The following is a 12,752-nucleotide window of genomic DNA, read 5'->3' on the forward strand; positions in this document are numbered from 1 at the left end:
GGGGAGACCAAGAAGGAGAGAGATTTCGTTCTGATCTACAGTGTGCATTTCTGCCTGTTCTCTGTCCTGAAATCTCCCTCCACCCCCATCAGTCAACAAACACATCCCCAAGGACAGTGCCCAGTTCTCGTTCTCCTCCATCCAGCCAAGGAGTAGGGTACGGGAGAGATGGACCGGGGCCCTCATGTGGTGGAGGAGGGGGCAGCAGGCAGCAGGCTGGGCACACAAGGAAATCACACAATGGAGGGGATGTAAGAGAAAGACCTGGAATTGCAGAATCCTCACCCCAGAGAAAAATAGGAAATGGGACCCAAGCAACTTGCAGAAGAACAAATCCAAAAGGCTAACAGGCACAAGAAGAGATGCTCACTCACTAGCTATCCAGGAAATGCAAATTAAAACAACTGAGATGTCACCTGACACCCATTTGACTTGCAAACATTCAAAAGCTGGGTAACGCCAAGTGTTGGCGGAGCTGCTGGTGAGACTGCAGGCTTTGCAGGCATTCTGGAGCGCAATCTGCCATGACTCTGCCAGGCTAAGAAAAAGCCTAACTGATGACTAGGCACTTCTAACTCCTGGGTATGTGTCCAGAGAGACGCTCATTCACAGGTCTGTGAGGGGACCGGCATGTGGTTGTTCACCTAGAGGGAGGAGGAGACAGCATGGGTCACAGGTGGGCGGTGACACCATGTGGCACCACATAGCTTTCAAAATAAGGGACCAGATGAGAGCACGGCCACACCGGGCATCTCTTAAAAGCACAGTGCTGAGGGGAAAGGTGTTAGAAGCAGGATGTGAGGCGCATAACTGACAGCAGTTATGCAAATTAAAGCCAGAGACACAAAACACTCCATCTTTTTCAAGAACACACAGAAACACAAATATTCACATAAAACACTTTGGAATATTTGCCTGTGGAAGAAGGGGAATGAGAGTGGAGGTGGAGACAAAAAGAATCAATATTTAAAATAAATTGAACAAGAAGATCCTTGCACAGACAAATGATGGTGATGTCACATGAACGGAGGAATGATACACGCCTCTGCACCAGAGGTCCAAATAAAGGCTGCCGATCCCTCCGCATGGAGGCGTAGGTATTTACTCACACGGGTATCTATTCATGTACAAGTTTATTGGGTCCTCTGGCCTTTGGCCATGGCCCAGATGCCAGGAGGAGGGACATGAAACCAAGAAGTCAGAATTAGACACACAGGGAACTAAGGGAAAAGTATCAGGGACAGTACAGGAGAGAAGGGCTGTCCCTGCCCAGGGCTGGGCAGCCCCTTGGGTGGACGCATGAACTGACGGCTCCCAGGGGATGCTGGTCCGACTCCCTTGGAGGGTGGTGGACCCGTCGTAGCTACCCAAGTTCAGGTGTGGACCTCAGTCGCCTGATGTGGCCAGCTTAGCACACAGATGTCAGCACCTTGGCCCTCGAGCGGGAAGGCATTGTCCACTTGCCACGGGTCCTCCGGGCTGGCAGAAGCTCAGGGTCATGGCCGTGCCATCTCCGTGAAAGCTCAGTCCTCACCTCCAGGGACAAGGGGGACAATGTTAGACCACTCCCACCGCCACTTCTTTACTCAACCCCAGGGGACCTGAGAGCGCAGGGAGAGCGCATGGAGAGGAAACAGAGTCAGGGGCTCCCGGGCCCGCAGAAGCCATGGTTGGCCACAGCCACTGCTAAGTACTGCCTCTGGAGGACACATGTCCTCCTTCCTGTGAGGATTTCTGGCTATTCTCTTTGCTCCTCTCTCTATCTTTTAGCACTACCTTTGTCTGGGCCCAGTTAAAGACATTTCTTGAGTTTCTGGCCTGGTAACTATTCTGTCCTCCCTGAATAACTCAGACTATCCCCTGCTCTGGGGTTCAGCCCTGCCGCTGGCCAGCGAGCTGACTTGTGGCCACTGGGGACCCATCCATAGGACATGACCTAAACTCTGTCTCAGCAACTGTAGTTGAGGGGACTAAGAGAAACTGAAAGAAAAGCAGCTTGGGAGGTGAGGAAGTGTGGAGGGGGGAATGTCTGTATCTTCATGTCTCCAAGGGGCTGTCGGGGGCACAGGGAGTAGAGAGGATGTGACCTTCCTGACAGAGCTGACCCCAGGATGTGGTGAAAGACAAAAGGGAGACAGATCTCTGTTCAATATAAAGGTGAGCTGACAACAGAAAGAGATATTCGTAGGTAGTAAGCTCCCCATCACCAGAAGTACGTAACTATCTGGTCCCCAACAGTTCTTCCTGGGCCAGAGCCCTTCACAACTCTCTGCGGAGTCCCCTTTCCCAGGCCCCACCTGCCTCAGCCAGGGCTATTCCTTGCTCGTCCCAGCGTCCCCAGGGACCATCAGCCACTACACACAGATACTGCAGTCCTACATCTGCACTCGAACACCAGATAAGGCTTTGTGAGACTCAGAGAGGCTGGAGTGGGAACGAAGAGTGTCAGAGGATGGGGAGCCAGTCAGATTTAGAGGTGGCAGGCGAGTGAGGGGAGAGCAGCGCTCCCCAGCTGGGGGCCAGGCCCATGCACCTAGGTCTCCCCAGAACGCAGAGCGCACTGCGAATCCGTGGCCACCAGAGGGAGCCATGACACCGCACACAGCACAGGGCAGGTCAGTCGGGGACACAGCTCAATTCTCCCACCTCTCCCCACAAAGCAAGTCTTTCCTATACTTGATCTTAGCCAAAAGGCCGAGAAGTGATAAAGCAAGTCTTTCCTAAGGAAAAAACACGCAGTGTCTTCTGGGTGGGATGTTTAAATTGGCTCTTCTCCCATCTTCCCATATTTCTACATGGGCGTCGGCACCATCTTTCTCTGCATGTCCACCTCTGCCTGGGTTGTTCTTTTCATGTGTCTGTCTCCCAGGTGCCCTGCCTCCGTGCCCTTGGCTGTGCTGTCCAACATCCTGCCTGATTCTGCAGCCAACTCTATTTTCCTAGGTCCCTGTACGGCTCTCTCTGACTTTCTTGGTTCCTCTTTCTCTCCTGGCTTATCCCCTCGCCATCTCCCCCTTTTGTTCAATGGTAGAAAAACAGAATTGAGAGATCCCTGTTGCCCACCCTTAGATCCCTCTTCTGATCCTGAAAGGCTTTCTCCACCCCTGCTGAATGAATAGTAAACTTGGCCCAGCCCAGCCCAGAGGAGGGATGGACAAAAAAATGTTTACAGGGAGCATTCCGGTTCAGCTTGATCCAGGAGATCAGGACAGATTCCCACAAAGGATTGCAGGAGTCAAGGTTTGGCCTGAGCTGGGATTTACAGGGCCTGGGCAGGAGATAGGGGGCCTTAGGACTTGTGGAAGGGAAGGCGCAATGAGTAAGAATCGCCTGGAGAGTCACATACATACCTCTTGGTTGAGGAAGCAATACAGGATGGCAACAATGAAGCCCTGTGGGGCCAACGAGAAAGGACACCATCAGAATACCTGGGCCTGGCCTCAAGGTGTCCACAGTCTTTCTACTACTTCTCCCCTTCCCACTCCCAGGTTATAGCTTGAGCCAGACCTTTGAGAAACGGGGAAGTTAAGATGCATTCATCACTTACTATGTGCCAGGCACATTGTCTCATGTAATCGTCATTGCAAGCCTTCCGAGTCTGTACTCTTGACCCTATTTCTCTGATTTTCTTTATTTGTGCATCTCCCAGTATTGAGCACAGAGCCTGGCATATAATAGATGCTGAGTAAATGTTGAATAGGTTGAAGGAAGGAAGGAAGGAAGGAAGGAAGGAAGGAAGGAAGGAAGGAAGGAAGGAAGGAAGGAAGGAAGGAAGGAAGGGAAGGGAGGGAAGGAGGATAGGTGGGTGGATAGATGAATGAATAGATGGGTAGGTAGATGGATAAGTAGATAGGTACAGGGTAGTAGAATAAATAGGAGATGAACGGATGGAAGATGGACAGAGGAACAGACAGTTGAATGAATACATAGATGAGTGGCTGAAAGGCAGAATCACCAGCTGTGGAGCGCTGCCCTCCCCTCCCACCAGCATGAGGTCTACCGAACCTGTGGGCAGCAGCCCCTCCCACCTGCCCAAGGATTCAAAGGGAAGGCGCAGTCTGTGGGGGCCTTTACCTGAAAGGAGCCCAGTCCCAGCTCCAGTGGGAGGCGAATGCCCAGGCCAGCACTATCAGGCAGGAAGTTGAAGATGATGTAGTGAATTCCAAACAGTGGGATCAGGAAAAGAGTTGACTTGGAGAGACGCCTGCCGGAGAAGACAAGCCCCAGGCTGCCGAGGCTGGAATTTGAAACTCTTATCTGCCCAATGCTTACTTTCCCTTCCCACCAGCTCCACCTATCAATTCTACACACCAGCCACCCTGGGGAACTCCATCTTTCCCACATGCACCCAGGGCTCCTTATTTTGGGCCCCTGGGTCCTGCTACTCCCTGTGCCAAATGCTCTTGTCTCAATTTATCCCAAAGTCTATGCATCTTTCAAAGTCTAGTTCAAACACCACTTCCTCCAGAAAGTCTTCCCTGACCATACCCCACTCCACCCACATCTAGGAAGGCTCTCCCTCCACAGTCTCCCATAGAAATCGATCCCAGCCCTCATCAGCCTCTGGCCTAGTATGTGGCTATGGGGCTCCACCCTTCCCATGCTGTGTCCCTGGAGGGCAGGGACCAGTCCTCGTCTCTCTCCAGGATCTTGGGGAGGAGTGTGGGCCAGGATCGTGAATGGCTGATTGTGAATGAAACCGGACCACGCTGACTCCTGCTCCCAGCCGCCCCCAATACGCACGCATTACCAGTACTGAGACTGGGTGTGGAGGCTGCCCTGAGCTGGCTCCAGTTTCCTCAGCAGGATGCGAATGATATTGAGAAAAAGCCCAAAGTTGACCTGCAAATAGAGGTGCAAGAAGGCAGAAGGCAAGGGTCAGGGGGTGGCCCTGGTAGCCTGGGGTGCGGTCTCTTTGGGAACTAGAAATCCCAAATCCTTGAGACACAGGGCTGTTCAAGTGGATGAATATACAGATCGTTGCTCTAGAACTTGTAGCCTGAGGACTAGGAGGCCCCAAGTTTAAACTTTGGAGGGCAGGGGCTCGGGGTCCCCCTCGCTCTTCAGTCCTAGCTAGGATCAAGTGCGGGAGGTCAGGCCTTGCCATCCTGCCTCCAGCACCTCCAAGGGCTTTTCGGGCACAACGCAGGTGGCCTTCACTTTGCATGATTGCTGAATTGGGGAAGCGGGTGCATTCACCCAGGGCACGCAAACTAGTCCTGGCCACTCTTTTCGCACAGGAGAAGGTGGTGCAGCACTCCTTCCATTCCCTCCCCCCAGCCCCCACCCCCTCCACCCCTCCATCCCCTACCCCCTCCAACTCCCCACCTCCTGGCTCTCACTGCAGTAGCAAATGAGCTGCAACCAGGGCACCAGATTCTCCAAACTCTGAGCTAAAAGGGGCCTGAGCGCTGATCGAGACCCCCCTCTACCCGGGTTTTATCAATGGCATATTCAGGTCCAGAGAGGGCCTCACAGGGAATCTGTGGCAGAACCAGGCTGGAACCCAGTTGTCCTAAATTCCAGCCTGGAGTCGTGTTTCCTGTGTGTGTGGCCCCTGGGTGGACCCAAGGAGGTTGGCTGAATAAAACAGAGAACACTGGCCTCAGGGACTGACCCCAACAGAGAGGACGATGGGCCCTTTGATGATCCACCAGTAGGGAGAGCTGTTGTCCAGGTCCCAGCACCTACAGAGAAGATAATCCAGGGCTGACGCTGGTGCCAGGAATGCAGCCGCCAGGAATGCAGCCGCCGGAAAGCCTTTTTCCGCAGTAATGCATGCACCTCCCTCCTCCCCTCTTTCCACCTCCTGGCCTCCTGGCTGCTCTCTGTGTCACTGGAGCCTTCCAGCTTCCCCCCACTTCTCATGCAAACTATCTTGTCTCTGGGCCAATTAGGCCCCTTTTAAAGCGATGCCCCGCTCCACGTTGGGCTCACACGTTCTCTCCACCTAGATGGATGAACTTCTCGAACATCAGTCTGTTTACTGCCTTCTTGGTGGCCCCAACACTTCTCCCATTCCACGAGGCCCCCACTTACAGACACGTCCCACCTCTCCCGGTGCCCCAAAGCTCTAAGAATCTGAGTCCCCTTCCCCCCTACCACCCCCCTCCCCTCGCCAGGCTCCTGCTCCTCTGTCCCGTCCACGGAGTCCCCTTCCCCACCTCCCACACGCCTGCCCAGCCTGGAGAGCAGCCCTGTTGCTTGACTGTCCAGGCCACGCCCCACGGGCCCTCAGACGGGTGTGATGAGGCCGTCGCCCAGACTCACGCAACGTCCTCGAAGGCCAACTTGCAACCCACCCACGTGACAGTGAAGAGCAGAGGAAGCCCTGTGGGGGTACAGAGGAGACATGCGTGAGGGGTCTACACCCTCAGCCTGGAGGCTGCCCCTACTTCCCACCACCACTGCCAGCCACACAGGGTACAGTGAAGGCGGGAGCAGGCCCCATTCTCCAACACTTGTTGGTCTACAGGCCACCTTTCCCCTCTCTGGCCTCTAGGTCATCATCGGCCCTCCACCTCACCCACAGTGCTGAAACCAGCCCTCTGGGCTCACCCCAGCCAGCGAGAACCAGCCACCAGAAGGCTCTCCTCATGCTGGGCGACGTGGAAGCCAAGAGGCAGGTCAGGTAGACAGCTTCTGCCAACAGCCAGCTGAAGTTGGTCATGGTGGCGAAATGGGAGGTGGCCACAGAGACCTTGCACAGTACCTGTGGGCCAGGGACTGGGTGCTTCAGAGCTGGGACACTGGAGCCCCACCCAAGTCTCCCTATCCCCTCAGGCCCCCTCCACCTTGGCTGTCCCAGAGGGGATGCAGTAATACACTGGGGTGGTTAAGAGCACAGAAATGGGATCTGGACAGCCTGGGATCAAATTCACCATCTATTAGCTAGGTCACCTCCCCACACCTTAGCTTTTCATCTGTAAAAGGAAAACTTCCAACATGAATCTCATGGTCTCATCATAAGGACTAAATGGAAACTCTGTGTATGAATTACTATTATTTTCACTTTCAGACCACCCTTCCTGAGCTCAAGTCAATCCCTAGAGCTGTAGATATGGAAAACCATTTATTCATGAACGGCTCCATCCTGCAAGCATACATGCATGCACCCCACACACTCATTCATTCCTGCATGACTCGCTCATCTGACAGAGGTGAAGAGCACCACCTCTGAGCTCAGGCTCGGTCCCAATCCCACCACTAAGCAGCTGATGACATTGTCAATTGTCCCTCATCTACAAACGGAACTAAAATGAAAATATATGTAGGAAATAAAAGGTGATAATATACACAAAGCGTTTAGGGTAATGTCTGGCACATAAGTCATCTATACATCACATATATATGTATATATAGAATTACTTTCAAAATTAATTAAGGCCATCTGTTGGTTGATCCATTCATTTATCCGTTCACTTCCAGCAGTGTTTCAGAGTACCTGAAGCCCCCACCATCTGCCCAGCTTCCGTTTATTTTCCATCTACTCTCATTCTCCTATCTCTCCACCCCCATGCTGATGTCCCTGTTTCTTAGACATACCCCAGGTGCTCCTGTGTGGGAGTTCGTTCAACCTGGTCCCTCCATTTGACATGTCTTTCCTCCCCGTCTCTTCCTATCGTTGCTACCCACCCAGCTCCAAAGCCATCTCCTCCCTGAAGCCTCTCTTGTTCTCTCCCAGCTCTCAGCTCCCTCCACTTGGTAGTCCCATAATCTGGTGCCTGCAGTCCTCTAGGAGGGAAGGGCCCATCTCTGCCCAGCCCCTCACATACCCGCCCTCAGCCACAGACAGGTGAGTGCTCAGATGAGTGATAAAATGAAGAGCTGGGTGGCGTGAAATAGGGTCGAGGCTGGAATAGGGAATGGAAATGGAAATGCTGAATATGGCGTGGATAGTAGACTATGGAAACGACATGGATTTGCACCATAGTTCAGGAAATAGCATGAGGACTTAGGACCTGACCCCAGAGAGAGGTAGGGAGGGGGAGGGCTAGTCCTTGTGCTGTACTTGGCAATGCTGGAGCCCCAGGGTCAGCCCACAGGACCGGGCAGCCTCAGGCAAGGGCCTCTAGGTCTCTAATCCAGCCTCCTTCCCCCCACCTGCTCCAGCGCCCCCCAACCATGGCTGTTACAGTGGAAAAGCTGCAGTGGTCCGTGTTCTCGCCGTGGAAGAGCATGGTATCCTTCAGGAACACAGCTCCCGCCTTGAGGATAAAGGTGGTAAACAGCTGGGTGTGGATGTAGTTCCGGGGGCAGTGGAGCCTCCTGGAGGGGGCAGGGAGGGATGACGAAAAGGGGGTGAGGTGGGAGAGGGGCTTCTGCTGTGCCTACGGCAGGTGTGGAAAGGCCGAACGGGGTGGCAGGTGAGCTGGCTTGGATTGACGTGGATTGGATTGGGCTGACCTTGAGGCTTCAGTTTGAGCCTTGCAGGACAGCTGACCAACCACTGCCCTGGGCTCAGTGAGGATGAGGGGACAGAGAACCCTAGCCCCTGACTTCAGGGAGCTCACAGTCTGGGGGACAAGGACAGAAATGGCAGGGTACAGCCCAGGGGAGCCCTCTGGCTGACTAGGGAGATGAGGCTCATCCCTATGGACAGAGAACAGCACAGGTCAGGTTGTGGGGCTCAGACCCTGACGTCTGGGGGAGGGTGGGGCTCAAGAGGGCCAGTGGCCAAAGGGTCGGAATGGTCATGAAGGGCTCCACAGAAGAGGCAAAGAGGTTTCTCAGAAGAGGGTGGGAACTGGACTTTGAGTTTGGACAGATATAAACACACTGAGAAGAAAGGAGGCAGACTTTGAAAGCAGATGGAATGAGCAAAAGTGAAGAGGCGGGAGTGAGTCCTGGGGGTGAAAGGAAAAGAAAAATTAGAAATGGCCGCGGCACCTATATCTGGGAACCCTGGAATAACCAGGCAAGGAATTGGGCTTGAAGCTGTGGACAACGGGAAGGCCGCAAAGGTACTTGGGCAGGTGATGAAGATGGCGGACCTGAGAGCAACGAGGATGGCGATGGCCACCAGCAGGGCCACGACAGAGACGCTGTGGCCCAGGGTGTAGATGGTCTTCACCGTGGAGAAGTAGGATTTCTGGGAAGGGTGGAGATGGAGAAAGTCTCAGCAACTGAGCATTTGGGGGAAGGGAGGCTTTGCAGCCTACCAGGTGAGGCTCTCTGTTCCACCCTGAAACTGCCCATCTGAGGCGGGGGTGTCCGTGGGGGCCACGGCCAGCTCCTTCCATGAACTGAAGTGTTTGTTTTCAGCCTGTCCTCCGCCTAACCTCCTGGTGACAGGGAGGGCGGTGACAGGGAGTGAGACACTTCACTCCCACTGCTGCTCTGGGGTTGGGGAGAGGCAGCAGCAGAAACTCCGCATCCCTGGGGAATGACAGGAGCTCAGGAGGAAACTGGGCTTGTTTATTGACATCCAACTTGCTCACCACGACGTCCCCAAAGAAAGGGGACAGCCAGCAACAACCGCAGGGAAAAGCTCTTTCCGTGACCAAGTGTTTAAATCAATCAAAGTCCAGCCTGCACCCTGAAGGTGGAGATGTGGGGTGCAGGCCGAGGGATGGGAGCAGGGGCCCAGCTCCCCTGAGGGACACAGGTAATCCGAGCCCCTGTCGGACTCAGTCTTTTCACCTGAAAGAATGGTCAGATTCATGCTTTACCAGGCTGAGGGGAAAGAGATATGAGATTATGGGCAAGGAAGCAAGCCCTGCTCAATTTGGAGGAGTGGGGTGTGCCGGCTATATTCGGGGTCACTTTTGAGCAGCAGTTTCCCTCACTTGCCTAGACACACTGCTCCACGGACAGGAAGAGAGGGAAGGAGCTTGCCCAGGAGCACACGGAACATTTATTTCCCTGGAACCACCCCAAACTCTCTGCCCTGGAGATGAGGGCACAGAGCGGGTATGCCAAGGAGATGGTCGCCAGCACATCCCCCAGCCTGCCCTCTGCCTTCCCTCCCGCCTAGCAACGCGCCCACCTATCACCCTTGAACAGATTAGCAAAAGACCCCTCTCTCTTCCAGACACTGCCATCTTCTGGAAATCTGCTACAATGGGAATGGCTGGCCCCACAGTCGTGAGGTCCACCACCCTCACAAACCTCCATGGCGACGCTTCCTGCGAGACGCCAGGAGCCTCTTACCTCCTCGGTCAGCAGCTCCAAGGGCACAGGGCAGGCCACAGGGTAAGGTGGGAAGGGCTCAGACCAGCCTGCGATCGTGCAATCCCGCTGCACAGCCCCTGGGAGGCAAGTGGAGGTGGGGAGCAGAGATCTGGTCACAGCCCCTGCCCTCTCCCCAGAAGGGATGGGGAGCCATGGGCCATGAGTGACCCGGGCAGGCTGCACAGACAGCCCCTCCGGGCGGCAGAGAGAGAGGAGCCTTCTCTGTAGAGGCCTGGGTTCCAGGTCCAGCCTGCGTGGGACACGTTCTGAAGCCTTTCTCTCTAGCCTAGAGAGTCACCATCTTTAAAGGGAGAGGACCATTCCTTTGAGAGGCAGAGTATTGAGTTGGGCGTTCAGCATCCTAACAGCCAGGGACAGAAAGGAGGCCCCCTGCTCCTGGAGGGACTGTCCACGCAGCTTCCCAGGCCAGGGAGGGGAGGCAGAGCCATGTGTTCCCTTGCGCCCTCCTCCCACCAGGCTGCTGGTAGTATCTTAGCGGTCAGACAGGCTCTGCCCGCTCCACTCCACAGCCAGCCCTCCTGAGAACACCCAGAGAACATGTACGTGGTGCCAGGCCTTGGGTCCAGCACTTCTGCTGGCTCACTAATCCTCCCCGTCTGAGAAGTGGATGAGCTTGTGTCGGAAGCCATAGAAATCCCCAGGCCTTGCCTAGGCAGAACTTCCTGGTCACAAAACCCAAAGCCCGCGCGCGCCAAACCCAGAGCCCGCGCGCGCCAAACCCAGAGCCCGCGCGCGCCAAACCCAGAGCCCGCGCGCGCCAAACCCAGAGCCTGCCCATTTCCTTGTACCTCATATGGCATCGCCCTGTCCTAGCCTATCAGCCCGCGACAAGTACCTCGCCACCCTATGACATAGCATATCCCACCCCCATCTGACATAGCTATATATATAACCCGCCATCGTAATAAAATTTTGAGGCTTGATCAGATCCCTGTCTTGCCTCCATTCTTCGCGTCTCCTGTCTCCCCTTTTTTTCTCACCCTCAACAGGTTTCTTCCCCTCGTCCCACGTTGCATTGTCCTGCCGGTCGGGACAAGCTTGTTCCCCCCAGGTCACAGGTCAGGAAGCTGAGTTTGACTGACTTGCCCAAGGTCACACCCAAAGAGAGGACATTGTTGAAACCCAGGTTTGCCTCTCCCCACCCCCCAAGCCAGGGTTGTGTCTGCCACATCCGGCATCACCAGACAAAACCCCCTCCCCCGCCCCCCCCCAAACCCTCACCTGGCTCTGAGCTGAAGTGAGAGAAGAAATCTGGGCAGGGGAGAGTCACCCCCTCACCAGAGCCTGCCATCGGCCAGCACAGCAGCCCATCCCAGGTCCTGGGGCAGCCTGGATACAGAGATGGGAGCAGTGCAGACTCAGCCTGGGAGACAGGCCTGTCCAACATCCTAAGAGATGAGCCTGGAAGAGATAAAGGAACCCAAGGAGCCAGCTCCTCCCTCCCAAGCTCCGTACCCAGGGTGGTGTTGGGTACCCCCTCTGCTGCCTGCAGACACGCACTCTCATCCTCCCTCAACTGGGTGATGAAGTCACACTCTGGGTGCACGTGGCCCAAGACCTGCAGAAAAGTTAACAAGGTGAGCCAAGCCAGTTGGGTGCTCCTTCCGGGTTCTCTGGTCCAAATGACCAGAGGACAGAGACAAAGCTGGATTTGTTTCTGTGTGCCTGCTGGTAAGCACAGGGCCTGGTTCATGGCACTGACTGGTGGGCTTGATGGAAGGAGGGAGGGAGGAAGCGAGGGAAAAAAGGAGGGAGGGGGGAAGGAGGAGAGAGGGAGGGGGAAGAAGAGAGAGAGAGAGAGAGGGAGGGGGAAGAAGAGAGAGAGAGAGAGAGGGAGGGAAAGACGGAGGGAGGGAGGGAAGGAGGGAGGAAAGATGGAGGTCAGATGGAAGTTTCCCTTTTTCATCTCTTGGAAGTAAGTTCTAAGACACATTAAACAAAAGTCTTCAGAAGATCTCATGGGAGAAAGAGAGGAAGGGAAGGGAAGGAGAGGGAAGGGAAGAGGAAGAAAGAGGAAAGGAGGGGAGGGGAGGGAAAGAAGGGGAAGGAGAGGGAAGGGAAGGGGAAGGGAGGGAAGAGCCATGGGATTTAGGAGTTCTCCAAGCCACAGCCTGCCGCCTTCTTGGTAGGGAGACTCCTGCTCTGGGAAGGGCAGTGGGGACCCCAGCAGGCTCCAGCTGGACCCCCGTATGGCCCATGACTCCCAGATCTGGAGCCTAGTGAGAGGCAGGAGGGTCTGAGCTGGCTACTCACAATTGGTAATGAGCTCAGAAAGCAGAGGCTACAGGCACGCCATGCCCTGCTGTCCATGGTGGGGCTCAGCAGTGGCTCCCTCAGTCAGCTCACTGAGCCCCGGCTTTCTGCTCTCTCCTTCCTAGGTGGTTGTTTGCATAGGCAGGAGCCAGCAAAGGGGACAGAACTGGCTGAATATTCACCAGGATTGCAGGACGCTGTGCACAGCTCACGCCCTGTCCTGGCGTGGGACTCCATGTCCCCAGCAGGGAGGGGCTAAATCCCCCTATTTCCATCCACTCTGTCAGTCAGCCTGCGTGTCTATC

The 12,752-nt window shown here is 55.1% G+C and overlaps 1 protein-coding gene across 1 annotated transcript; it reads right to left on the reverse strand.

The window, feature by feature from the left end:
* Positions 1-1,408: 1,408 nt before the first annotated feature.
* On the reverse strand, positions 1,409-12,504 carry GHRHR (growth hormone releasing hormone receptor; the record flags this gene model as incomplete). Its single annotated transcript, XM_081079634.1, has 13 exons — positions 1,409-1,534; positions 3,351-3,392; positions 4,075-4,204; positions 4,751-4,842; positions 5,618-5,687; positions 6,271-6,331; positions 6,559-6,712; positions 8,136-8,268; positions 8,994-9,091; positions 10,153-10,250; positions 11,416-11,523; positions 11,650-11,752; positions 12,448-12,504. The coding sequence occupies 13 exons, from the start codon at positions 12,502-12,504 to the stop codon at positions 1,409-1,411; spliced, it is 1,272 nt and encodes a 423-aa protein (XP_080935760.1).
* Positions 12,505-12,752: the final 248 nt, after the last annotated feature.

This window comes from Rhinolophus hipposideros (genome assembly GCF_964194185.1).
Source record: "Rhinolophus hipposideros genome assembly, chromosome: 18".
In the NCBI taxonomy this organism is placed as follows: Eukaryota; Metazoa; Chordata; class Mammalia; order Chiroptera; family Rhinolophidae; genus Rhinolophus; species Rhinolophus hipposideros.